Source organism: Telmatherina bonti, assembly GCF_933228915.1.
Source record: "Telmatherina bonti genome assembly, chromosome: 22".
Lineage (NCBI taxonomy): Eukaryota > Metazoa > Chordata > Actinopteri > Atheriniformes > Telmatherinidae > Telmatherina > Telmatherina bonti.
The window spans coordinates 17,096,983-17,124,946 of NC_136631.1; the positions used below are offsets into that span (position 1 = coordinate 17,096,983).

Genomic DNA, 27,964 nt, shown 5'->3' on the forward strand with positions numbered 1-27,964 from the left:
TTATGACATGTTTTAGTTTTGCACAAGTCTGAATATCTCTCTCTCTCTCTCTCTCTCTCTCTCTCTCTCTCTCTCTCTCTCTCTCTCTCTCTCTCTCTCTATATATATATATATGTATATATATATATATGTATATATATATATATATATGTATATACACATATACATATACCTATATGTATATATAGGTATATGTATATACCTATACATATACATATAAATATAAATATTTATATGTATATATATATATATATATATATATATATATATATATATATATATATATATATATATATATATATATATATATATATATATATATATGTGTGTGTGTGTGTGTGTGTGTGTGTATAACTAATTTAAAATCTCTAAAACTAGTTTAAGAAAAAGAAACAATCAAATGGATTATATTTATATTAAAAACTGCCATTTAATATAATATTCTGTAAATTAACTGGTTAGTACAAATAATATGGCTGAACTCCGCGACACACAACTGTTAAAACGTTTCTTTATATTTATGACTGAAGTAGTCTCAGTTATCCAATCCGTTTAATCCGCCCACGTGATTAAAGATGCCCAATCAAAACAGTCATATGTCCGCACCATATTAAATATGTATGAAGTTTTATGCAAGATTTATTTGAAATGCATATTTATGATATCGTATGCAAGTTTTCATAATTTGGGGCTCACATTGTTTGCTTTCCGCGCACATGTGCCCAGCAGCGTGCGCAGCCACAACTCTTAAAGAATGATGTCATGTTTTGGAATACGCAGCCTGTAACATCCGGGTCCTGCCCGTATGGCTCTGCTCCTCAGCAGCTAATGTTAGCTAGCAAGCTGTGAAGCTGTCAAGTGGAGAGGCTGGGGTAGACGTTTCAGCTTCCCCTGGCTTTGCTGCACAAAGCTTCGGCCCCCAGACTACATAAGAAATTAGGGCATTGTTTAGCTCGCCAGCTGAGATAATGTAATGCATCACGGGCGCACGCAAACAGGGACCTCCGCATTTACACAGTTTATATGCACTGAGTACTGAGTGACGACTGCTTATTGCAAGCTAACAGACTAGCTAGCTTAGCTAGATCACCGCATACCCCCATATAACGTCGTTGTACACTCAGCGGTGAGAACTGCGGACAGTCGGTCCCTGCCCCTGTCTCAGATTGCCTAGCAGTCAACTGGTGTTTTGGTCTTGTGGTAAGTCATTAAATGTTTACTATTTGGCGAGCAACTGTTGAGTAAAGCTGGGTAGTTAGCTGTCCTAGCTAAGTTAGCATATCATTGGTATATTAGCAAGGCCGATGGCTTTACTTGCTTCAACATTTCGGTAGCACAACATGGTATAGAAGGCCTGTCAAAGCTAGCTGTGAGGGACAAGGGTCAAGGCCTGCAACTAGGATAGGCTGTTTGTTTATCTGAGCACTAGTCTAGACTTAGTATAGCTCTAACTCTACTCTACTCTAAGTCTAACAACGTATGTGGTTGTAATTGGTGTATGAAAGTATATATACCAGGTCTTCCAATGTTAGCGTTAGTGTCGGATTTAACACATTCTCCGCTGTAATATTAGTAACATAGACTGTCGAAGACCTGGTCCGTCAGGTAGCTAGCTTATGGAAATGTAACCATTGCTGAAACTTGTTTTAACCATCGTTAAGTTTTCAGGATTGCGACGGTCACAGAATGTGATCTTTATTCTCAGATACAAATAAACACCTCACTGTACCTAAGAACATTTGGCGTTAAACTTGAACAGTCAGTGGATTTAGGGCGTTTCAATTTGATCAAGACACGCAATGTCTCTATTAAGTAGCCAAAATGTGTACACGGGTCTACTATTTTTAGACTTGAGCAGGGGTCTGAACTCCAAGATCTTAATCTCATGCCACAAATGGATGTACTGGGTTGTCTGTTTAAACCCAGTTGATATATTAAGTGTGCCCTTTTTGTTATCCTATACTCATATAATGAGTATTTTCACTATTATCCCCCATTACCTTTTTTTTTTTAGACTTAATACTTTTCAAATCTAACCTTGTGTTATAGACTTTAACATTTACTAGTTTCTGTATATTATCAGAAAGATACATGGAAATATACCAAACTATCTTTTTGACTTTTCTAACCCAAATAAAAATTTACATTGATTGTTAATTATTTAAATAGTTTCCAAATTTCCACCAGTTTACAGGACCTTTTTAATTCCACACCAAAGGGCACCATTTTTTCTTAATCAAATAAAAAGTGAGGTTGTAGCTTTTTTTTTTTTTTTCTTTCTTTCTTTCTTGGAAGAGCTGTTGTGTATGTCCAGGAAGGTTTTTTTTGGCAAGTGTACTTCACATGAAGGAGTAAGACTAGTAGGAAGGATTTTCCCCCCTTGTGGTACCTCTCATATACCTTATCACGTGTACTTGCAGTGAGAATGTTCAGTGCTAGAGAGATGCTTGCTTGTGTGTGACTGTTGCTGTCTGTATTTTTGTATACATTTTTAATCATCTTGTGGCTTGTGTGCTAGTTTGACTGACTCATATTTAGATTTCTCTGAGATTGATTGGTCAGTCACAGTTCATGGCTAGTATGGCTGAACTAATAACAACAAACATTTTTATTTTAAAAAAAAAAAAATAGTGTAATGAGTTTAAAAAAAAAAAAATTGTTATGAACAGTAAGTTTTAGTAATCGTTCATGACAATCCCCAAAATATCAATATTTCTTTTCAGTATCTTTATATTTTGATTTTTGTTACAGGTTTGTTGAGGGACAAAATGGGTGCATTTCTGGACAAACCAAAGATGGAAAAATACAATTCCCGTGGTGATGGTAACAACCTGAGGTATGGACTGAGCAGCATGCAGGGCTGGCGGGTTGAGATGGAAGATGCACACACAGCAGTAATTGGTCTGCCTCATGGGCTCGACCTATGGTCATTCTTTGCTGTTTATGATGGGCATGCCGGCTCTCAGGTGGCCAAGTACTGCTGTGAGCATCTATTGGAGCACATCACTAGCAACTCAGACTTCCAGAGTGCTCTGCAGGAAGACACCAATGTGGAGAGCGTGAAGAATGGGATCCGCACAGGATTCTTGCAGATTGATGAACACATGCGAACCATTTCTGAGAAGAAGCATGGCGTAGACCGCAGTGGCTCCACTGCAGTAGGTGTGATGATTTCTCCAAGCCATATCTACTTTATCAACTGTGGCGACTCACGGGGGCTCCTCAGCAGGGGTGGAGCTGTGCACTTTTTCACACAGGATCACAAACCGAGCAACCCACTGGAGAAGGAAAGGATCCAGAATGCTGGTGGCTCGGTCATGATCCAGCGAGTGAATGGGTCTCTAGCTGTATCTCGAGCTCTGGGAGACTTCGACTACAAGTGTGTGCACGGAAAAGGCCCAACAGAGCAGCTTGTTTCTCCTGAGCCTGAAGTGTATGCTATAGAGAGATGCGAGGGGGAAGATGAATTTATTATATTAGCTTGTGATGGCATCTGGGATGTCATGGCCAATGAAGAACTATGTGACTTTGTGAGGTCAAGGCTAGAAGTCACAGATGATCTTGAAAAGGTCAGCAATGAAATTGTTGACACCTGCTTGTACAAGGTATGATGTCATTAGAATTCACAGTGACATGTTAATACAGTAGTTGTATTATAAGTGATTTACATTGTCTGTTCTTTTGTTTATTTTTCCACAGGGAAGCCGTGATAATATGAGTGTTGTGTTAATCTGTTTTCCTGGAGCCCCAAAGGTATCTCCAGAAGCAGTGAAGCGGGAATCTGAGCTGGACAAATATCTGGAGGCCAGAGTTGAAGGTAGGGGAGGAAAACGACTTTCAAAATTTCACTTAATATTCAAGTTTATTGGGAAAAACAATTATGTAGATGTTTTCATAGTACATATGTGAGTGGTCTGAATTATCAAACTAGACTGTTTAACTGTTAACACTTTTTTTTAAATTAATTTATTTGATCAGATAGGACAAATAAAGAACAAATTATTTATTATTAGTGTAGACTTGAAAATGAAAAGGCCTTTTAGGGGAAAAGGAAAAAGGGCTGGGTCACAGCACAAATAATATTCCGGATAGCCTGATATATACTCTATACCAATCTGGGATAAAAATCTTTGGTAATATATTATGTTTTTCTTATATAGTCGTTCTCACCCACACTGATGCAGGAATTCTTTTTCCACAGTATTTTTAGTATTTGCCTGATTTTATAAAGAAGAGCTTTGTAAAAGTACCTGAAAAATGGCTAGATGAATTTAAATTAATTTAAGCTTGAGGTTTGCTTGCAGCTGTAAATGATAGTAAAAGTTGACACATTTTAAGTGCAGATTGATGTGTTCTGTAATAACATTTTTATTTTTTCATAAGAAAAAAAACTCATCAATTCAAATATATAAAGTCAAATTCATACCAAATGAAGCATATAGAAATTGCTGAAGTTTTAGTCACTCAGCACACTTCATGTATGATAGTAAAAGTTCCCACCATGAGCATCTTGGGAGTGTCACACGTGCCGTCTCTCCCAGGAAATCCGAAAATGGGCAAAGCTGAGAGGGGGCTGTGAGCATGGGTGGATGATTGACATCGGTCAAACTTCGACCTGTCTGTAGCGCTGAGCTAACCTGGAGCTATCAGGATCCAACCAGCTAACTGAATTAAGCAGGCAAAACCTGCATCACGCTGTTAGCCAGCTAACAGCAGTTGTCATATATTCAGCTTTCTTGCAGCGGGTTATTTGGTACCAAGCAATCAATATGACACGCCACCAACTATGCTAAATTTTGAGATTAAATTACTTCTAAATGGATGAGTTCTAAAAAAAACAAATGTACTCCCCCCACAGTAAGCCTGACCTAATAAACCTTAAGTGATTTTTGAACCAGGCTGTAAACATGTTAATTTCTGCTGTGACATTGGCATTTTATAACATGGGACTGTATGGGATCTTGCTCTGCTTTGGAACCAGACCCTAGTGAATGATGAGTGAACTGCAGTTTTTTGCACTTATGCATAGACTTCATATTAGGTTGACGCTTGCATTACAACCCAAATGGCAGTTTATAGCACAAAAGGATATGGAATGATTTAGACTTCTAAGTAAACATAAAAACTGAAGGAATGTTAAAGATGCACCCTAAGATAGTTGTTTATTTAATCATTAATGATTACCGATTAGTCCTAAATGGAATTGATCCTATTCTAATTGAGTTTATGGTATCAGTACAGCAGCTTTCATTAAAGTGTAAGTACACCCCATATTTTTGTATTAATCCCCCCCCCCCCCCCCCCCCCCCCCCCCCCCCCCCATTGCCAAATTTGGGGAAAAAAACTGCAGCAACTGCTGGTGTGGGGTTGCACAGTCTGGGGGAGATCAGGGAGTAGAGAGTGGGTTTGTGAATACACACGCCGGAAATCCTGAATGACAGACAGCAGCTCAGGCCACTAGCAAGATGAACATGTAAAGATTAAAAAAAGCAGCTATGCCAAAGAGCAGAGCAGTCTTTGAGGTGGAAAACTTTTTTTCCCTCAAGAATCCCCTCAGCAACACAACACAGTGGTACTGAACCACATCACTCCGAGCCATTAGTGCTGTTGCGCTGTCTTGTGACAACAGCGCCGACAGGCTTTGGCAAGCTGTGGCAGGCTGATGCAGCTGTAGGTGCTGCTGCATGTTGCTGCTGCTCAATTTGAGCTTGCTGTCTGTTGCCAGATGAGGATCAGCAGGTAAAGAATAAAGTCCAGTGTTACGGTTTTAATCCTCAAAAGCAAAAATCAGTGCCATTGCAGCCATACTTTTTCCAAAACTCTGTATAAGTCTATCTAAATCAGTTATGTGTTTGCTGTTTCTTCGAAGGTTTTCACATTTTTGGTGATTGAAGAAGCGACAAAACTCTTGATGAATAGTGCAGGCATGACCGAGTATGTAGCGGACATTACTAATCATATAAGTAAATCAGTAGCTGAGTTGAGGTACAGAAGTTTTCCAGGCATTTACATCCCATCCATGGGTTACAACCCTTCTGCAAAAAGTAATGTTTTTTTGACACACTACATGCTGAATCCACAAGTGATCCATGATAACGCAATGATGGTATGTGTAAGGAAAAAAAAAAAAAGTGTAAGTACTTCCAGTCACATTTTTGGCTTATTAGACAGCTGAAATTGACTGTAAGGTCCATTCAGTAAAAGCCAAAGATCAACAAGTGATAAGAAAATGATTGGCTCAAAAGAACAAAAATAGTGGTATTTTATTGTGGTAATAAGTGAAAAGGCTGTTTTTGATGCACAGTGATGGCAAAACTATCTTGAGTTGTAGCTGGTTTTATGAAGATGGGAGGTAAAGTAGCATAAGGTAGCATAAATTACTGTTGATAACAGAAAAAAAGTACCTTAGAAGAAAAAGTATGAATATGTTAATAGCTTCTGTGTTTTTTGTTTACAAAGCCAACATTTAACTCAACCAAGGAGGTTATGTTTTTACTAGTGTTTATCTGTTTTTTTCTTTGTCTGTTTATGGTTCAAGATAACTCAAAAAGTAATGGATGGATTTTCATGAAATTTTTAGGAGTTGTTGGAAATGTGAAAAGGAAGAACTGTTTTAATTTTGGTGGTGATCCGGATCCCCTTTGGGATCCATGAATATTTTTAACGCATATTTTCTCAGAGAGCTTTTCTAGTTTTCTTTTGAAAGCCAAGACTTGAGAGAATGAAATGATATGAGAAATGGCTTGGTCACTGTTGATCTGTGTGCTGTTTAAAGTGTTGTTAGAAATGAATTGTCTTTTGGTTTTTTGGTTGTCTTTTATTGTTTACATCAATTGAAGCCTTCACTTTACATAATTTTGGCATAACATGAAAAGTGTGGCTGTCCTGAAAAAATGTTTGTATGTTACCATACAGCCAGAGGCTCATTATGTTTAGTCTGAAATGGTTAATGAGAGATCATCTGACAGTCTTTTTAAGAATCTTTACCTAAAGAAGTTTTTTGAAACGGCTGTCTATCTGACTTCATCTGACATAGTTTATTTCTAAATGCCCTGAGATGACTGTGGTGTGAATTGGTATAAAAAAAAAAAAAAAAAAGAATTAAATTGAACTGACATTGTGAAATGTTGGTCAAATGATCAACATTCAATGTGCATCCATTCTTTTACCTTTTATATCTGACTAAACACTTCAACTTTTAATAATTCAATTAACCCATATCTTTACATGGTCATGCATTGGGTTATGCTCCAATTAGTTATCAGTTGGATCTAAAACACTTGGAGTCCCCATTAAAAAAAAAAAAAAAAAAAAAAAAAAAAAAAAATCAACTTCTGAATCTTGTTAAACACACTATCTGCATATCAGGTAGCAACTACTTGAACTCTTACACTCTAGCTGCGCATGCCAGACATCTTGTGTCTAACTGACCAGGGCAAAGCCATTCAGTGTTCCATTCCCAGGGAAAGATTTGTCTTTACCCCACTCTTAAATTTGACACAAAAACAGATAAGTTTGCCTCTAAACTGGTTATGAAAACTGACACTATTCCTGTCATTTATCTGAGAGACAATGCAAGTATGAGTGGACATGTTTTCTCTCTGTCCTATAACCATTTGCAACTTGTGTTGCAGAGGAAAAAACTAGTGCAGCCCCACCAGCAAAAAACTGCAAACAATCTATAATTCCTGGTTGCATTTGCTGTCATCCTGAAAAACATGCTGTGGCAGAGGCAGCTTTTGGAGTACTGACTGTCTCGCTTTCGCAGGCAACTAAATGATACTTGTGCACTCAGTGAGTGAGAGTTTACAGCCCTGATCATTACTTTATTGCTGTTTGTACTTGTGTGTGAGGTGCCATTGTGAATTTTAATGAGTTTGAGAAGACTGAATCGCAGGTGGATCTCAGCTGCATATTCATAGACCCACGCTTGCTTGATAAGGAAGAAGTTGGAGAATCATTTGATGGCACAGTGACATCTCTTATGGGCATTTATGGAGTTGTCGATGCTCAGCCCCATCCTGAGGCGGAGAAACCGCACTATACAACTTTTTCTTCTGGGACACCACATGACATTGCAACAGAAGTTTGCTTTACGCATCACATCACAAGCTAGCAGGCATATATATGTACACCAGTACTTTAAAACACACTGTGGCAGATTCAGTAAAACAAACACAAGCAGACATTGGTCATGTTTACGTGAGTTTTAATTCCTTTTAAATTTTTTAATAAAGTTCTACTTTAAAGAGATGAAAAAATAACCATGTGAAAACCAAATTCTGAATGAAAATGACAATTCTGAATAAAACTTAATTTTGAAATTCTACAATGTAAACTTACTTTCCACTGAAAAAAAGTGAAGTAATATGCTTGTGTCAAGTTGGTGCTTCAAAATTATAATAAAAATCAAAGCAATGATACTTGAAATAAGGCATGGGAAATCAAATAGAACACATTGAATGTTGGGATTTTTTTTGCTTCACAATTTTAAAATAGATTTTTTTGTGAATTTCTTTTTTTTTTTTTTTTTTTAAATAATCCATTATAAAATTTTTGTTGTTTTTATTGATCTTTTTACTTGTCTTCTTGAGCATTAGAGCAGCAGAATGATGGCCTGGCTACCGTGTTGCTGTTTCCTAATTGAAATCAAGAAAAATGACGAGCAAAAAAAAGTTTATATTTTATATATAATTTTTTTTTTTTTTTTTTTTTTTTTTTTTTTTTTTGAATGAAGGAACAACAATGAGACTTTTGATCAGAGAACAGTGATAACAATCTGGTGGAAGAAAGTGATACAAGTATTATCCAGATTTGTACAACAGCATTTAAAATCATCATACTTAGTGCACCTGTAACTAACCACTAACTACATGAACTGTCAGGTGTAGGGTACCACCTCATCTCCTTTCTCATTAGTCTGTTCATAGCTTAAAGCCCAAGTGATCCTTCATATAAACTATACATAAACTATGGTTAGCCAAAACTGCATTAACATGGTTAAGTTTCTGCAGAAGTCCAGTGTTCTCTGGGATTTGTTTCTCCCAAGTATCTACTTCACTGCAACAAAATAGACATGGAGGATAAAAAGCTGCCTTTTAATTATCTTTTTGTGCCCTGATGACAAAGCTTCTCCTGCTGCAGCTGATTAAAAAAAATGATAGGATGAATTGTTAGAAATTCTGAAGAAAAGAGATTAAAGAGTGGGCAGCTATTGCTGAATTAATGTAAACAGATGGCGTGTATTCCAGTGTGGTTATTTCTCCCACAATTCTGTGTGCTGATGACATTGTTGGACATTCTCTATTGTCTTTGTTGGACAGGAATAACCTAGTATTTACCAGTTAATTTAAACACAACCTAAGGTGTCAGGACAGTAACATTTTAATGCCCATATATTTGAATGATTTTAGAATCTCTTGAATTTTTTAAAATACATTCCTATTTAAATTTTGTTTTTGAACAGAGATCATCAAAAAGCAGGGAGACGAAGGTGCCCCGGATTTGGTCCATGTTATGAGAACGTTAGCATCTGAGAGCATCCCAAACCTCCCTCCTGGTGGAGAGCTGGCTAGCAAGTAAGTGACACTTCTTGGAATGGACGGCGGTCTCATTTTGACATTAGATTTTCTTCAAGGTAATATAAATTTTTTCAACAATTTACTCATTGGCTAATAGATATTGTTTTAGCACAATGCTTTTTAGAGCATTTTGGCTCAACTGTTGCCACTGTGTAACATGGGGGGCCAGTTTTGCCGGGAGCATGTATTGGGGCAGCTTCGTGGGTGTGCACTCGAAGCACATTCATAAAAGGATAGGTGTGCGAGGTGTGCGTTGAGAGCATGCTTAGGGAGTGTGTTTTGGTGGTGTTTTGACGTGTGCCTGTCCAAATTTACAGAAACCACTAAAGACGTCTTTGGCAACCAATAAGCTAAGATAGGTTTCTGAGCTCCAACAACATTGTTTTCAAAGTTTATCACCTCAAATTCAGCCTTCTATATTTTCAGCCATTCCTAAAGTCTCTACAGTGAGCTCTACTGAGAATTGGCTATTTCTGTCAATGCTCAAGCCACGCCCCTCTTAGTGAGGGGATGCAACTTTGGCAGGTGCTCGAATGGTGATTTTTTTTTTTTTAGTGCATGCTCAACTAGTCAAGCTCTGGGTAAATGGCACTATCCACTACCAGGGGAAGTGTTTATGTCCCTTTGGGATGTAACAAAAGGAAAGATATCAGGCTGACCTGTTTAAGCACACAACGCTAAAAAATGGAACAAGCAAGTAAAAGAGGTAACAGAATTTTCTCACTTTTGGGCCTCATAAAAAGTCTATAGCAGAGATTGGCAACTGTGGTCCTTGAGGGCTGCAGTCCTGTAAATGTTCAGAATTTCCCTGCTGCAGCACACCTGAGAAACACCAGACATAATTAGCAGACTGGTGCTGAGCTTGACATTAAACTCTGCACTCGTCTGCCAATTAGCCATAGATTTAAATCCGGTGTGTTGCAGAAGGGAAACGCTGAACACTTCGAGGACTGCGACCCGAGAGGACCAAAGTTACCCACCCCTGGGCTGTAGGGACACACATGTCAGAAAACCTTTTAGAAAGTGAATTTTGAATAATATGGAACCTTTCAATGACTGGCGACTTCATTTTTGTCATTTTAACTTTTGTAAAAATGAACTTATATCATTTGTATATGTTTTGTTTTATTTTATTTTTTTATTTTTTTTTTTATTTTTTTTACCTTAGGCGAAGTGTTATTGAAGCGGTGTACAACAAACTTAACCCATACCGAAGTGATGACACAGTAAGTATTCAGCTGCTTTTTGATGTTCCATTGATCTGCTCAGTTTGGCATGTGCAAGGTTTGATTTGTAACTAGGAAAGTCCAACTAACATTTTGCATGTTGCATTTTCCAGAAACACTGAATTAAAACATATAGGATTTTTGTTAAGGCAAATTTTTTAAAATGTAGTGCTTAAATGAATATGTATTGATTGTGCAGCAACTTGTCCATAATGTCTTTTCACCTGCGGTACCAGCAAAAACAAGTTTAGCTTTTTGCTTTAACTAGACCTTGCGGTATTTCCAAAAAATTATTTAATTTTGATGAGACTAAATTTCATTTTTTTAAACTCTTGTTTCATACCAGCTGGTGATATATTTTCATTAATTGGTTTTTCCTTAAATCAAATAATCGAAGTGTCATTGCCGTGTTTCTAAATAAAATAGCATTCTCTTCATTCTTGTAGAAAAGAATTGCTCATCTCCTGCTGGTATGCAAACATGCCAGGAGGCTGTTGATTCTGTTTATTCAGAAAGCATGCCTTCAAAATTTGTGATGGACTGTTTTCATTTTAAAAACTGACATTCAATACATGTGTATATAACAGACTTCTTGCAATACACAGCCATATCTTTTGCACATCTGTTCATAGTGACTTATTTAAGGCTTAAAGGGAAAAATACTGAATTCAACCCCTTGAATGGCAGTTTATTTGTAAGATTTTTTTTTTTTTGCAGCGTTTGTATTTCAAGTCATTTAATTGAATGGAATTCAATTTGTGGTCTTGCTGAGGGTTTTTAGACTGATGAGCTCCTCTAACATAATTTCTCTGTTGCATTCCTTCACATTAGCTCAGAACAGTGCCTTGAAAAAGTACTCATCCCTTTTGGATTTTTCCTGTTTTGTTTCCTCACAACTTGGAGATAAGATGGACCCATTTAGGGTTTTTGATAATTTGGTCAACATATGTTATCAGTCAGAATTTGGACATTTGGACCTATTCACGTTAAACAGTATATCTGTCCAAACTTTTGACCTTTACTGTATGTTCCACTTTAATTTGGCTTTGTTTTAAAAATAAAAAACATGGGAAAATAAATTAATTCATCTGATTGTGTGATGAATGGGTTCCGCTGCTGTACACCAGTCTTAAAGTCCTTCAAAAGACTCAATCAGGTTTAAGTCCTTGATATAACTGGAGCCTTACAAGACATGGATGCGCTTCCCATTAAATCACAAGCCTGTTGTTTTAGCAGTGTGCTCAGGATTGTTGTGCTGAAAGCATGATGCCACCACCATGCACTGTTGGAGTGACTGGGTTTGTGATACATATTGTATTCTCTTTGGTTGTCAGGAGGTTTTAGACTCAGGAAACCAGAGTATAAGAAACTGTCTCAGTCATTAGGTCCAGTCTGTGAATTGTTCTGAAACCGTGTATGTATGTATGTATGTTCCTTTTACACTTTTAAGCCAAAATTTACCACCGACTAGTTAACAGATTAAGTTTTTCAGATGAGAGGTGAAATGTGTTGATAAAAATTCTTGTTGCTTTTAGTCAAGCTCTTAAGATTAAATAATCAATTTGGTTTTCACTTGCCCAGTGGGGACAACTCTGTGGGACTTTCCACTTCCCCAAACAGTTTGGTTACCCAGGCAAGCAGGCAACCCTGGATTGCCTCGTTTAGTGTGTTTGGAGACTCAGGTAGGTGAGGGGAAAAATTCTGACCAATATTGCGATTGACGTTTATCTTATAAATTCTAGCTTTTGTACAGAGTTCATGCAGAAATATACTTCGTTTGAGAGATGTAGGATTTTCACTTGTGATCGAAATATGAACTGCCCTGTATTCTAACAAGGATCAACAAGAACCAAAGTTGAGATATGAGCTTTCACTTACAAACTGCAGGATGCTGTCAATGCAAAACACTGAGCCTAGAAGTTAAATTTCCTTTAGAACAGATTTACACTTTGTCCTTGCTGTAAAAATGTAACAGCCTGCTGTTATTTGTGTTATTTACATCACATCTCTTAATATCTCTGTACATGATTTGTGTACTGCACACGGCAGTTTCAAGCCAATGCCACACACAATCGACAGATGTAGGAATTGGAATATTACAGCTTAAAATGGATCCAATATACTTTATAAGTTTCTGAGATCGGAACATGTTCATACATTATCTGAGATCTGAATTTAAGATTATTTTTAGCAGCTCCACTCAGTAAAACTTTTTTATTCACTTCATCAGGACATTACAAAAACTGGACTATTTTCTGTCATCTATGTTTTTTGTCATAGTGTTTAAGTCATTTGTGGAAAATCAGTCCATGATGAAGGTTGAAGATGTAAGTGAAGCTATCACATGATGTTGAATTTAAGCGTGTAGCTGACCTTGCTTTGCCTCATCCTATTAGGTGTTGAACCCTCTCAATGAAAATCTGAGAATGAGGAGAGTTCACTCACACTTTGTCTCCAGATTTGCACAAAAAGCCCAATCTCTATTCTGCATCTACCTCCTCCCACAGGTTGTGAGAAAGTGGATAATAATAAATTAGCATGGAGAAGGAAACAATGCAAATCCAGTGTAGACATACCTGAGATTCAGACTGAGCAGAATCATGTCCAAGCCCAGTTTTTTAAACTCTCAAAAAGAGACCCTGCTGTTGCACAAGAAAGACAGGAAATACGCAGAAAGCAAGTTGATTTTTAATATGTGGATGCTGCAGCTTTGAAACTTGTATTGTGTAAATTAGTTGCGCTCTTAGCATTTTGCTTATCGCAACATGTTAAATTGTAATTTTGTTTAAAAATAATTTAATCGTTCAGTCCTACTCTCACCTCGGGGATCCACTGAACACAGAAGTTCAAGGAAGTGTGCATACTGAGCTTAACCATTGGTCTGTCCCTTTAGTTATTGTTTGTTTTTTTAGGCTAGTGTTACATTGTTAATGATTTACTTATGGATACAATTTTGTTTTTTGCAACAGCAAAGTCTGGTGATGCATTCAGTCTCTGTAGAGTAACATCAGAATGTTTGAAAGCCTTCTACTAGGTTGTAGGATCTAAAAGAAAACCCCTAAGATGGAGGCTGATCGGCTGTGTTTAGCAAAAGTTGCTGTATGGAGAAAAGAAGCTAGGGAGGACTTTCTACAATTGGGAATGAGAATTTCGCATAATCGGCAGCTTATCATGGGATATCACAGACATTGCATCTATTGTAACTTCAAGCAGCAGTGAGTCTATGATTCCAGTGTGATCGGTTCATGTGTTTGTTTTGGTGACTATTTAGATTTAAAAAAAAAAAAAAAAGTTTGTTACTCAGTACTGCATTCAGCCTACATCCACAGAAACAGATTTACATGATCAAAACAAACGACAGATGTTTAGATCTGTATAATATCAGAAAAGTAGCTAATGTAACTCTAAAATTTAAGGTGTTGAAGATTAGTTTAATATTACTGTGAGCAAAATGTTGACATGTGTGTAATATCTGAATAATATGTTATCTAACTAATCTAAAGTTTAAAAGTGGAAGCAATAGTGCACTCCACTAGTATTTTATATATACAACACTTTAAATATTCTTATGTTTGCCTGTTTTGTTAGTCGAGTTCACTTTGTATATGTTACTAATTCAAAAAATTTAAATTTAAACATTTAAATTTTGAATTTAAATGTTCACCACACTTCACAGTTGACACGGGTGGTAAAAGTTATCACCCTTGAGGATAATAAAACATCAGTATTAGAAATATCTACTAAGGCCAATGTACAGCTCCTGCACCAAACTGTAAATTGGATATGACCTTCCAAGGATTTATAGTTTCCAAGGATATCTGCTGTGTAGGAACTCACACCACAGACCAGGTTGGCAAAGACATTCCCGTGACATACCTGTGGTTTGCTCTGTGTCTTGGTTTTAATAAAATAAGGGTCCACATTACATACCATGCCAATTTTCTGGAGATAACGTTCTCTGGCCTTGTTGGTTAGCGTCTTCCTTTAAATCCTGTTTCCCTTTCTGTAGCAGCCCTCCATGTCTGAACTCCCCATGAATGCATGGTATAAACTATTGCTTACATTTCCATAGATGCCAACATGGCGCGCTTGCCCCATAATACTTTGCAGCTCCCATTCCCTATAGTTATTAGTAGGGCTGCGATGATATGCTTTTGTCCAGATTCGATTCCGATTGTTTTTGTTTTGTTTTTTGTTTTTTTGTTTTTTTGGGTGCTAATTCAGTTCAAATTGCGGTTCTCACAATTCTTCAATATTGCTGATTTTTGTAGACTAAAAACAAAATGAATGTAGATCTTTTTTTTTTCTTTTTTTTTTTCTTCTTTTGCTAGTAATTTTTCTTAATTTTACTTCAGAAAAAACAACACAATAGCCAGTTCATCATTCTGCTGGTATAGCGCCTAAGAAGACAAGTAAAAAGATTGATTTAAAAAAAAAAACAACAACTTATAATTAAATATGTTTATTTATTTTTAAAAAATATTTTAAAATTGTGAAGCAAAAAATCCCAATATTCAGTTTTTCAAATTTTTTTTTTTTTTTTTTTCTTTTACTTTTTTGAGGAAATAAAATGTTTTACCACCACCATACATCAGTCAATATGACACTCATTTTGACTTAGATATATTGACTAGTTTAGAGCTTTAATCCTTGAAAAACAATTATATTTTTAGCAAATATGCACATATGCATATTTATTGAACATTTGTATCATTCGTAAAGAATTTTCTAGTGACGTATGTCATTTCACTTCACATTTCACTGACAGCTGCTTCTTGATCTGAATGATCTTGTTACATGATCCAACCCTTTCATTTTAAAGTGTGTCTTTGCATTGATAAACATACATTTCTGAAGTTTTTGCTTGTTATTGCGAAATTTTGGTGATATATATTTTTATGCAAACATTTTTTATTGTATTTAAAAGGCTGTTTGTTTTTTGTCTTTTTTTTTTTTTTTTTTTTATAAAACTTGCGTGCTGGCATTAGATCTGGGCTCTTCAGCTCCAGTCCATGAGTGCCACTTCCCTGCCACTTTTAGATGCTTCCCTGCTCCAACACTCAATTAAATGAGTCAAATTAAATACATTGGACTTGTTGTTGTCAAGTCTTACTCCGCAACCCATTATTTTGAGTCAGGCGTGTCAAAGCGAGGAAATGACTAAAACTTGGACAGTTTCCCTAGAGGGCCAGAGTTGAGTAGCCTTGCATTAGATTATTAAACTGAATTATTCTGCTGTGTTCAGTTTGTAGAAACCTTGACTTTGCTGATCCTATGGTAGACATTACTACAGCGCTGGACGAGGTAGACAGTTGTTTCTAAATGGCACCAATAAAAACAAGGAGAGAATCCAACTGAAGCATCTTTCCATGCTTTTATGCTACCCTTAGGCATTTTCCTGCCTCCTAAATCACACAAATACACATTTAGTAAAAGTCAAAGTTGATTACAGACTAAAAAGCAAGCTTGTATATTTTTTAGAGATTAAACATTAAAAAGAAAAGTGGCGGTAAAAAAAAAAAAAAAAAAAGAATCTTTTATTTATTTTAAATAGTGGGGTGGTTATAATTGCACTGTTCACAAATATACATCTTTATTGCCGTACATCTTCTTTAAACATTTGGAGTTAAAGTAAAAGAATATTTTGAATTGATTCTTCAGATGTTTTTGTTTCACTTAGTAGTCTACTTACCAGACAACTCTTCCCACGCAACACCTGAATACAAAAACCAGAAACATTTTAATATCAAGAAATTTGCTTATTTTAATCACAAACTTTTCAGTTTATTCTCAAACTATAACAAACAGTGAAGACTTGTAAATGCAATTTAAAATAATAATAATAATAATAATAAAAAAAGTTTGAATTAGTAGTATGTAGTGTTGCTGAGCATCTAGAGCCGCTTGTCTTGTGACCTGACTGTCTGTGGTTTGAGTGCTGCTCCCCTCCGCTGCTGCAGCCCTGAATGGGATGCGATTGTTCTCTGAGGGCCAGTCGTCAGGTTGCGTCAGGAAGGGCATCCAGTGTAAAACGTGGCAAAATGTTCAACTATGCGTTGATTCGCTGTGGCGACCCCTTCAGGGGGACAAGCTGAAAGAGGAACAACAACAAAGGTGTAGCTGAGGATATGCAATATTCCTGTAGAAATGATAATAAATGATAACATTTTATTCAGTTTAATGTATTTTGCATCTGTAGCTTCTGATTTTGGAGAACCCCCCCTGGTTATTTGAAGTGCTTTACTTCAAATAGTGTCATTGAAGGGATTGGCAGAAAATGATGTGACTCTTTTCACTCTTGGAAGATTCTTTTTTTTAATCTGTCTGTATCAGATACTGAAACTTGTGCAGCTCTTAAGGGCAATTTCGCAGCCAGAGTCTGAAGGGTTTTTCCTTCCTCTCCTCTCTTATCAAGGACTCTGCGTCCACAGACGACATGTGGTAACACAACCTCCTACCACTAACACAGCATAGAGTTTACAAACCACCATCCTCTCAAGACCCACAGCAACTCAGCTCAGCAGTCTGTTTCTCCGTCACTCTGAGCTTTTGGTTTCTAAGAAGGGAATTTCATGGGAGGAGGAAGAGAAGGAGAAGGAGGAGTTGCATGCACAGAAACCTGGAATAGTGCAGCACCAGTCCACTCTGGAGTTCAGGATCTTCATTGTCTTGTTCCCCCCTCCCCTTTTTGTTCACCTCCATAATATTTTCCTCTAAAGTAATCCACAACAAGTGAGTCCACAAGTTTTGCTTTTTGTTAAATAATTGGCTTATGTAGACTTTTTTTTTTTTTTTTTTGCTGTAATTAATTTGATTCACATTTCCTTGTGTGTTTATATATTTCTGTTTTTGTGAAGTGCAATTGTCCTGTACAAACAGCCTGTATTTAATGCAGCTTGATTTTAAGTTAAAAAAATGAAAGAAATGGAAAAAGAGAACCTTTTTATGCACTATCTGCCTTTTCCTGCTTTTCTGAAATTCTGACAAATGTCTATTCAGTGAAAATTACTGCTTGTCCTCCAGGCACAATGTCTTTGCATTTTTCCTTTTTTTGTTTTCTTTTTTTCCCCATTTAGTCTATGCTCCTTTTTAAGAAACGGGTAAATTGTATAGTTGACAGCACAGTAAGCTTTCTATATCAAACCATTTGAATTTTAATTATTTTCCCTCTGCTTTTTTTTAAAGTGTATTTTCCTTTTTGTAAGGGGTTTTCTTTACATGCTCAAATAATGTTAGCAATTTGATAGTATGAAGTGGAAATCTTTTTCCATTGTTGAGGCGTTTGTTAACAAGTCCCATGTTAACATGTTTGTCTGTGCAAATAGATTCTCGCAGGCATGCATGGGTGCTTGTTTGTTTGTATGTGTGCACATATGTCAGTGGAAAGGCAGATCTGTTTGTGCAGTTCTGATTTTGCATAGGTGGTTCAGACAACAAACCAGGCTAGAGTTAAAGGGAATTACCCTCCTAATATATACCCCTTCTTTTTTTCCAGCCAGTGTTCCACACTGTCCCAGCAAAGGCTTTCACTGCTTCTAACAGCTGTGGGTTGTAACAAATGCCTGCTCTGATTCAGTTTGATCTTCAAATTAACCTGACAGGAAAAGTTTACTGGTCGTAAAATGACTTGCAGCTTGTCAGATGTTGACTAGTTTACTCATCTATTGTGTCATATTTAAATATTAATTTCTACATATAAAATGAGACCACTGTAGGTGCCATATTTTATTTTATTTTTTTTTAAATCACATTTTCAGCTTTATTACAGCCTATGCCAATTTTTTTTCACAAGATTCAGTTTTTGTATGTGGTACAGATAGATTTTAGGTTCTGCATCTGATTATTTAACATGAGCAGTTTAAGCACTGAATATTTTAGAAAACAAATTTCTGATCAGCTATCTGAATGATGAGAAATAGTTGGCTCTAATACTTACGATAAAATCTTATTCACGTGTTTTTGTTTAAAAATAAAAAGCAATCAAAGTAAGATCAAAATGTGCAAGCTGCAAGGATTTCATATGGTTGTGAAGCATTTAATTTATTCCTATCAAGTTTGCTTTACTTAAAGCTCTTCTCCCAGCAACACAAGCAACAGCACAATGTTTGCTGCTCTAGTGTAGGATATATGGGTTAATATTATTAAAAGTGTTTAAAAATTTAATTTCCCCTACAGAAAAGCTAGTTACTAAATCTGTAATTAACACACACAGTAGACGTATTTCTTCAAGAGAAATTATTTTATTTTTCTGCGCCTATCTTGAATAGTTATCAAAATTTCTGTATGTATATATTGTTTTTTGTTGTTTTGTTTTTTTAGAAATAATTTCACTAACTAGTTTTTTGCCATTGACAAAATATGATTCTTCATGGTTAGATTTTTTTTTTTTTTTTTGGTTTGTTGTGGCAAACAAGTTAACCTCATCAATTTTTTTTTTTTTAGGAATTCCATTTATGTAATGCAGAGTAATTATGTACTAAATTATTAAATGAACAAAAGACAATCGATCTCTTCCACCACATTTAAATTGTGGTGGATAGCTTATAAATCTTTAGAAAAAAAGAATAAAAAGAGACGGAGACTCCAACTTAGACCGTAATCCTAAAATAGCTGCTTTTAATATGCTTTTGTGGCAAAAATGCCAAAGACCCCTTGTCTCAGATTTCATAATGTGAAAGAGGCCATAAGTCACCCTGATAAAGAAGAAATAAAAAAAAATGGGCTAATTTTAACATTTAATTTCCAGTTAGATGGCTTTGAAGGTACTCTGTGGTGTTTTTCACTCCATGAGCACATACACAGTAATGAATGTGCTGGATAAGTGCACAAGGTAGTATGAAACTTATGTGGCTGACTGCAGAGGGCAGTAGTGTGAATATCAACAGGTCGTGTCAGGGTCGCTTAACAGATGATGCTAAAGTATATAGGCTGAAGAGTAATTTCTAAATGGTTGGTTTAACAAGAAACAAAAAGGTCTATATTAAGATATTTTACGTATTATGTGAAATATTAATTGGCCATAAAGGGAAAAAAGCAGATTTCTAAGAATGTGACGACTCCATAGAGTATCTTTAATCATTAACCCTACACAGCCTGAATGTCAAGATGCTAAAGTGATGGCAGGCTGTGGACTCATTTCCTCAATCCAAAAAGCTAGTTGCAATAAAAGCGCAAAAATCACTAAATTATATATATACACCACAGTCTTTCCCCTTCACTTGTGTTTTTACATCACTTGCATCACATTAAACACTTACACACCAGTCAATTTATTCACAGTGTTTGAGAAAAGAAAACTTTGTTGTAAATAAAAGCTTATTCCCCTTTTGGTTTTCTTTAGTTGGAAAGTTATTTTACTTTGCTCTGCATAGCTTGTATTTAAATGCACTAAATGTCTCCTACCTAACGTTTGTAAGTACCCAGCTACTCGCTGCAAAGCCGGTAGGTATTGATGGCCCTGAAAGCAGTGATTGATTGTTTTTTTTGTTTTTTTTCTTTCTTTTATTCTTGTTTTTCCCCCTAAATGTTAATTAGGGGCAAACATGTTTCTTTCTTGTTGAAGCAGTTTAAAACCTCATAACCTGGAGTGTCCTGCCTTGTTGTTATAGAAAATTATGAATCGATGATGTAACCCTTTTAGTGATGCTGGTTAATTACCCATTTTTATAACAGACTCATTCCACAAATTATGAAATGTAGAAAGTAGCTTTGTAATATTCGAAATTCGCTCTAACTGGAATGTTTCAAATACTGACAGTGGGTTTACTGTGATTTTTCCACATGTGGGTGTTCATAGAAATTGTATAAAAATTCCATTACATCCCCAGTAGCCCTCACTCAGCTGAACAAAAAAATTATCCCTAACATGTTTAGTCTTTCAAGAACTAAAATACCTCACAATCTATGTAGGATGTTTTTTTTTATTTTGAGTAGTTCCTCCCTACAACTTATATTTTAACATTGATATATTAAATGGAGATAATGTTATTCTCCTGTACAGTGTTTGAAATAATTGTACTGATGCTAACAAAGTACTTCAAGAAGCTAGAGATAATTACAACTCATTTTAGTAACAAGAAACACTATCAGGGCTGTCTTTTTAAAGGTGACCCCTCACCTCCAGTGATACCCTCCGACGTTCACCTGTGTATTTTCACCTATTTGTCCACTCATTTAATTCAAATCTGTAATTGTATTGAGAGTTCAGGGTTGTAGAAATGTGTGAGGAAACCACTGATCAGCCACAACGTTAAAGCCAACTTCTAGATGATGCAGGTGTTCCCCGTGTGGAGATTGGGCCTGGGGCCATTGGATCTTTTGGGTTTGTGTTGGTGACTGGGAAGTTTTGAGGAAGAGTCAGAGGCTGAGCCTGAGCAGTTTTTTTTTTTTTCCTGTTTTTTTTTAAATATTAAGAGGGCATTGTTCTGCATCAGGGAGAGCTGTTGATTGTGGAAAATGTTTGTTCTTTAGTAGTGTTTAGTTGGGTGGTACAGTAGCATCTATTTGAATGTCAGGGGACCCAAGGGCCCCTCTCCCTTCCCTCTACCACACACACACACAAATAGAACTACAAGATTAAGGGTATTCACTTCACCTGTTTGTGGTTTTATCCTTGTAGCTGATCGGTGCTAGTGTGACTAAATGACAATAGTCATCATATGCACTGATCATCTGTTTAATCAGCTTTTTTTTCCTTCAAAAAAAATATTGTAGAAAAAGAAAAAAAAAAGAATATAGAGCTATTTACAGAGTTACTTTTGGTTGCCTGGAATGCATCCTGTATATTCTTGTACGGAGGACTACCTAGCAGAAGTTATAGATTTAAAATGCTTGCGCCCTCATGTACATATTGATGTACCTCAGTTGTGGCGTTTACTGTGTGACCCTTAGGAGTGGTGGTTTATTCGTCCCCTTCCAGGGTGACCCGAGCCTCACTTTGCTGACCTTTTTCAGCTCATGAATAAGCTCACCGATTTGCCTTACCCAATTTAATGTTGCCCCCTAAAGTACTTGCCCAACAAAACACTATGAGGATGAGTAATGCTGCTGACAGTACCCTCACACAGACTGAAATCTTTGTCTATTTTAAGGTACTTAAGCTATCGACAGTGACTTTGTCCTGGTTGTTACAAGGTACAACTTATTCCCATCTCAACGTATTTAATCTCAATCTTGAAAGCTTATTTGATTTCCACTGCAGATGATGTCATATGTTTAACAAATCCAAGTGTTTTAACATGGTAACCTTGTAAGCATTCAAAATGTGCATACATACATTAATGTCTGCTCTATTTATGACAACATTCAAGAATAGCTTTAGAGTGCTGTAGTTAAATATTGTCAATGTTGATTCAAATGCATCTCAGAGGCCTCTGTGAGTGATTTTACAAAGTTCAATAACTGTATATTTTGTATTATGTTCTAGCTCCAAAGGAATGGCAGAAAAAAAGAAATGTAAAAAAAAAAAAAAAAGAGAAAGCTTTGTTCCCTGAACTAAATTGTACTTTTTGTGTTGTCGATTGAACAAATTGCATTCCTTGCTTGTGAATAGATGCATTTTCTCCCTGCTCCTTAAATTTTCTCCTTCTTTCCTTCCTTTCTTTCATTTTTTAGCCATTGAAGTTTGAATAAAATTTCTAGTTTGCAGAATGTATTACTAAATAAATGGGTTGTCATCTTGTACCTCTCATTTTATCCATTTTTTTCTGATTCTTGCCATGTGAAACTTTCTGTGACTGACAGGTAAAATAGTTTTACAGGCAAACCTTAATATGTTACTACAGCTATTGAAAGGTTGAATGGAAGATTAGAAATGGCACTCCTGGCAATGAGTCTGATAATATTGATGTATGAACTTGCTTTGCACCAACCTGTCAAGTGAAAGAAGAGGGGAAAGAGAAAAGGCAATTTTTAGCATAATTATGCTTTGTGCACTGCAAACATTTTCTCATCCAGATATTAGAGTATTTGAGGTTTCCATAATTCCTGCACAGCAGCTGTAGATGTGAAATGACCTTCAGTTTTCGTCTACTTGATTTTTAAAGAAAATCTCATACTAAGTTCTGATGTCAGGTCACATTATCAGCCCCTGACGTGTGTCTTCAGTCTGTAAATGATCATTTACAGCCTCTCATTATGAGCATGTTTTTAAGTCCAATGATCTTTAAATAGCACCCTGATTTTAGTTATCAGTGTTGTTTTGTTTTTGTTTGTTTTTTGTTAGTGTGTGGTGAGTGCATGCAAGGGGCTCGAGCTCAGAAGGGGTCAGGGCAGTCTACGGCCACCGGGATTAAGAAGCAAGGGGAGGATTACTTTAAATGTCAACATAATGTCATGAGCTGTGCCAGAAGGTCAAACATTCAAATGGTGCTCGGTGGCGAGCAGTCAATAGATCAGGTGCTATTTGGATTGTTCCTTTGATGAATTGACACTTACATTAAAACAAGCTATTATGTAATTATCAAAGATCCTGAAGCAAGGCTCATTATTTTAATACACCCTAAAGATGTTTTTCATTTTAAATTTTATTTGCTTAAATTATATCATTGAGTTTCATCCATATTAATATTTGATGGCTAAAATGTTACTGTTTTCCCGCAGATGCGACAGATTTATCTCTGTTCAATATCTAATATCCAATTCCCAAGTCTGCTCCACATGATCTGCTGTCCTACAACTTTTCAGATGTGTCCCTTTTACACACCTGAATGAATAACTGAATTCCCTCATAAGCTAGCCAGAGGAGGGCAGTGTTAATGGCTATGAGTGGTAAGAAACACCAGCAGTTTCATATGACTATGAGGCGTAGCTCCATGAAAGTTAATTGAATGAGAAGTGGAAGTTTGACAGCTTTTAAGTTTCGTAGAAGGGAAATTACATTGCTTTTAATGTTGTTTTCTTGTCCCGATAAAACTAACAGAATCCAACTTGGATAATATAAATCTTCACTTATAACCATTTTTATTTTACATTTAGGTAAAGGTTGTTAATCATCTTGTAGCATGCATTCTTAAATTTATCATAGGAACAAGTAAATCCTGGTTTCAAAGTGCGTTCATCTCTCTGTGAGGCATTTGCACGTTAAAACTGCACTAAATATGACTCATTAGGTCTTGGGCCACCTGTGCACCCATAATGAATCACGCTGCCCTCATATTCCTGCACATAAAAAAAAAAAGGGCCATGTCGGCAGAGGCCATCATCAAATGGAGCTGGCTCGTCATCTGCCTGCCATTGTTGAGCGCATGTCATGCTCTGCTTCTCATGGCGGAAAAACCCATTTGAGCTTGACTAATACAGCCATGCAGACGCAGCAGTAAGAGGTGGGGGTGGTGGGCACTCTGCTTACTCTGTGGATGGTCTCGACACTGAGGTCACTGAGCTTCGCATTTGTTAATTTGCTCCAGAGTGCACAAGGAGCCAGATTTTTCTTCTTCAGGATCGCAAAGCCAAAATGAGATTTCTTTTTTTTGAGTCCGGCACAGACAGTAAGCCAAGCGATGTGATTGATGGATGTTTTGTGGTCAAGATATTTCTCAGTCCAGATCAAAACCAACATTTCCTTTTCAAAGCTGATATTGCTTCTCCCTCACCCGCCATGCTTTCCTTCTCCATTTCCTCTGTCTGTGAGTGCTCTTGTTGCCCGAGGTCAGTTTGTCACAGAGAGCACAAGCTTTTCTCACTTGGGCACAGCGATTCCATGATTGGTGTGTACAAACAATCATATCAAGCAGGGCTGACATATACCCACCTCCCCACCGTCCTCCTCCTTAATGCCCCCTTCCTCTCCTACAGACATGGAATATGTTCCCTATGCTGCTGCGTTTTGCACTGGTTGGGAGTGAGTGTCCCCCACATGAGATGGGTTACACAAGCTGCTGCCCTGGGAATTCTGGTCCAGCTCATTATCCTGCACCCCTGAGACACAGCTCGTTGTAAATTAGGACATCAAATGATGCAGGCTCGTTAAAGAGCCACAGATTCGCTCATTAGCATCAGCACCTTTGCTTGTTAGAGCCTGTATCAGCATTTGCTCTCACCACCATGTTACATGCTGTCATTCCTCTGCACTGACTGGAAGATTTAGGATTAATGTCAGTTTTAGCCAGCGGGTCAGTGCTGGTGAGGTCCAGATATGGGACTGATTGATCAGTGGTGGCGGGAAGCTGTGGAAGTTGTTGACAGCTGCCCACTATGTCCACCACTTTATTCCATATTTTGTTGTGTGGAAAGGAAGAAAAAAAATGTCTCAGAATAGCTGTTTGTCTCATCTACAGGGGACTGATAAAATAATTTTTTTAAATATAGCATCATTTAAAGAAATAAAAAACAAACTTGATGACTTATCTCTTTGTGCTTTCATATTTTTGTTCAAAATTAATTATCCCTCTTAATACAGAAACTTGCGTTAAATGGCCACTTCACCACGAAGATCTCTTTTGTCTTTGTGAAGTCATTTTAAGACCTAAATGAGTGCCTGTTTAGTTATCAATTCAGGCAAAAAATTGAGGATTCGCATGCCCAGCCCCCAACATGCAGTTGGTGGTGGTTACACACCAACAAAGGGCATAAAGAAGACTGCTCTTTCAACACATTTGTTAGACCCGAGGGACAAGGACAGTGTATTCTGGTGAGTATAATCGACAAAAACACGTGAAACTCTCTCAACTTGTGGTAAGTGTGGTTTTCTTTTGCTTAATTCAGAAGAAATTTTTCTAAACAAATATTTATATAGGCCCATATATATATTTTTTTTTTTAAAAATGAACAAACCAGTGCCATCACTGTTGTGTGTTTGCAAAGTTTTAATGTGGAAATAGTATCCTGCACTATTTGGATTTAAAGCATATTAGGACCACAAAATAAGAAAATCTTTTCTTGACTTTTGCCTGTTCTTTGTCTTTTTCTTTCACCTATGTTTTTGTGTCTCTGGATCATCAGTGAACCTGTATGGATGTTTTCCATGTGTTGCTCTTTTCTTTGTTAGATGCAAAATGTGGGAGGGGGGATGACATTAGGAAAAGTACTGCAAGAGTCAGAAACTGATGCAAATATAAATCATGTATTTATCTTTAGGTACAGATTGAGTTAGATACCAATAGGTAATTATGATTTTTCTTTTTATACTTAATACTTTTTATATAATCTATACTTAATCTGCTTCAACATGGGTCAGAAGTTGAAATAATAAACTGGATTTTGGCCTCATAAATTCTAAGTTCACTCAATAAATGGGACCAACCCACAGCAAGCAATTGCCCAGTGTGGTCCTGCGTTCTGGCAATGGGACTGGTTACTGAATCGGTACAGTTTCTCAACCATGCTTTCTTATGTCAAGCTAGGCTATTTTCTGTATTGGTTCTTGTGTATAAATCCAACATTTAGCTTTCACTGGGACAATAAATGACAGAAAACACAGCATTTGGAAATTGTGCAACCCCTTTCCTGCATGCTTGTCTCATCGGGCCGCTATAAGATGAGAATATCTCATGTGTTGGGTACCTCTGTGGGCCCTCAACCATAAATGAGTTTTAAACTACACACACAAACCCTGTAATGTTATATGGTATTTGTCTATTATTTTAATGCGATCTTTTTCTTCTCCTTTGCATGCTGTCTGACCTCTGATAGCATGCAGCCAGTGGGTGATTGAGTCATTTGTCTTGCATGCCTTCCCTTTATTCCTTCTCTGTCTGCACACTACACCTCATCTTCATCCTGCTCTTCTCCCCCCAGGACCCAGACATCCTCTTCTTCCGTGGTTTCAGCTAAAACAAGAACTAATGACAGGATGAAAAAAAGAAAAAAAATATACTGTGTCCATTTCTATATTTAAAGACTTACATCATTTATGGAACGTGGTTTAATCACATCTAATATGCCTAACTAGTCATTCAGCATTTCATCACATAAAGGTTACTCATTTCAAGATTAACTCATCAAAACCTGGCCATCACATCATTTCAAACTGTTGTTTTGGTACTAATGTAAACAGTGTATGAACTATACATGGACTCATTTAAAGATATTATTACAAACTATTAATTGAGGAAGGGTTTCACAAGGTCGTCAGGTCCAATGGACATATTGGTGGCACTAATGAAAGCTTTTTGGAACCTAAAGTGTCAAAGAATACCATTTGGTATGAAAAAAACCAACGACAAAAAACTAACAAAAAAATTGAGCCACTTTTTAAATTACTTATTGGAAATTCTAATTTCAGACTGAAGGATTATCTATAGGGTTTTGCAAAGCAAATTTACTTAAATTGTGTTTTTAGGTGATTTCAGATACAAGACAGGACAGTGAAAGGGAGCTTGGGCTTAGATATAAGCAGCCTAGCTTTGTAAACCTCAGAAATGACAAGTTAATAAGCATGTCCATTATGGGAATTATGGAAACAAACAACAACAACAAAAAAAACATAAATGCACTTTTTTACACGTGATGTTGCACCAGTGGAATTTTCGCATGAATATTTCCACTTTAAATTTGGATTTAAGTCTTAATTGAAATCTTGCAAACAGGAGGTGGAGTTTGAGCAAAGTTTTGATGCTAAATGGGCATAAAAAACACACACACATTCACACAAACACATGTTTTAAGGGAAAATACCAATAAAGGCAGTTCTATTGATAAAATATTGTTACTCTGCTTAGCAGCACTTTCCATTCTTGCAGATTTTTTTATTTTTTTTATTTTTATTTTTTTACTGAATCACTGTGTATCCACTCTCCATGTGAAGGCTATTTTAAAACTAGTAAGTGATCATAAATGTGAAAATGCTTTGAGGCTTTAAGCCCACCATGCTGCAAATATAACTGATGCAAGCGGAATCGAGTGGATTGAAATGCTTAGTATTCCTTTGTTATCCATCCCAGTGGTGCTTTTCTAATTTTCAGACCTCAACACATGACTTAATTAAATAGTATGTGGCAAACAGCGGTGCTAAAATAAGTTTCAAGGCTGAATTTCTTCTTGGTGAAGGTAGCAGGTATGTTGTTACTCCTGCGGGACCACAGAGCATATGATCTGCGTTGGCCCTTTTTGATCAGCACTTTATTTCAAATGTTGACATGAAACTGTACTGTACTGTACTGTATTTCTCCAGACCATCTTCCTGCCCCAAGGGATTGATATGATCAATTCTTGTATCTG

At 36.6% G+C, this 27,964-nt stretch overlaps 1 protein-coding gene across 2 annotated transcripts; it reads left to right on the forward strand.

Moving 5' to 3' along the window:
- Positions 1–862: 862 nt before the first annotated feature.
- On the forward strand, positions 863–27,964 carry ppm1aa (protein phosphatase, Mg2+/Mn2+ dependent, 1Aa). Of its 2 annotated transcripts, none has more exons than XM_079262172.1 (6): positions 863–1,200; positions 2,752–3,605; positions 3,700–3,817; positions 9,467–9,578; positions 10,750–10,807; positions 26,543–27,964. In XM_079262172.1, exons 2-6 carry the CDS (start codon positions 2,769–2,771, stop codon positions 26,576–26,578), a joined length of 1,161 nt encoding a protein of 386 aa, XP_079118298.1. In that variant the 5' UTR covers positions 863–1,200; positions 2,752–2,768; the 3' UTR covers positions 26,579–27,964. The 2 variants fall into 2 exon arrangements, with proteins under 2 accessions (XP_079118298.1, XP_079118299.1); XM_079262173.1 differs by lacking the exon at positions 26,543–27,964 and adding an exon at positions 17,223–17,523.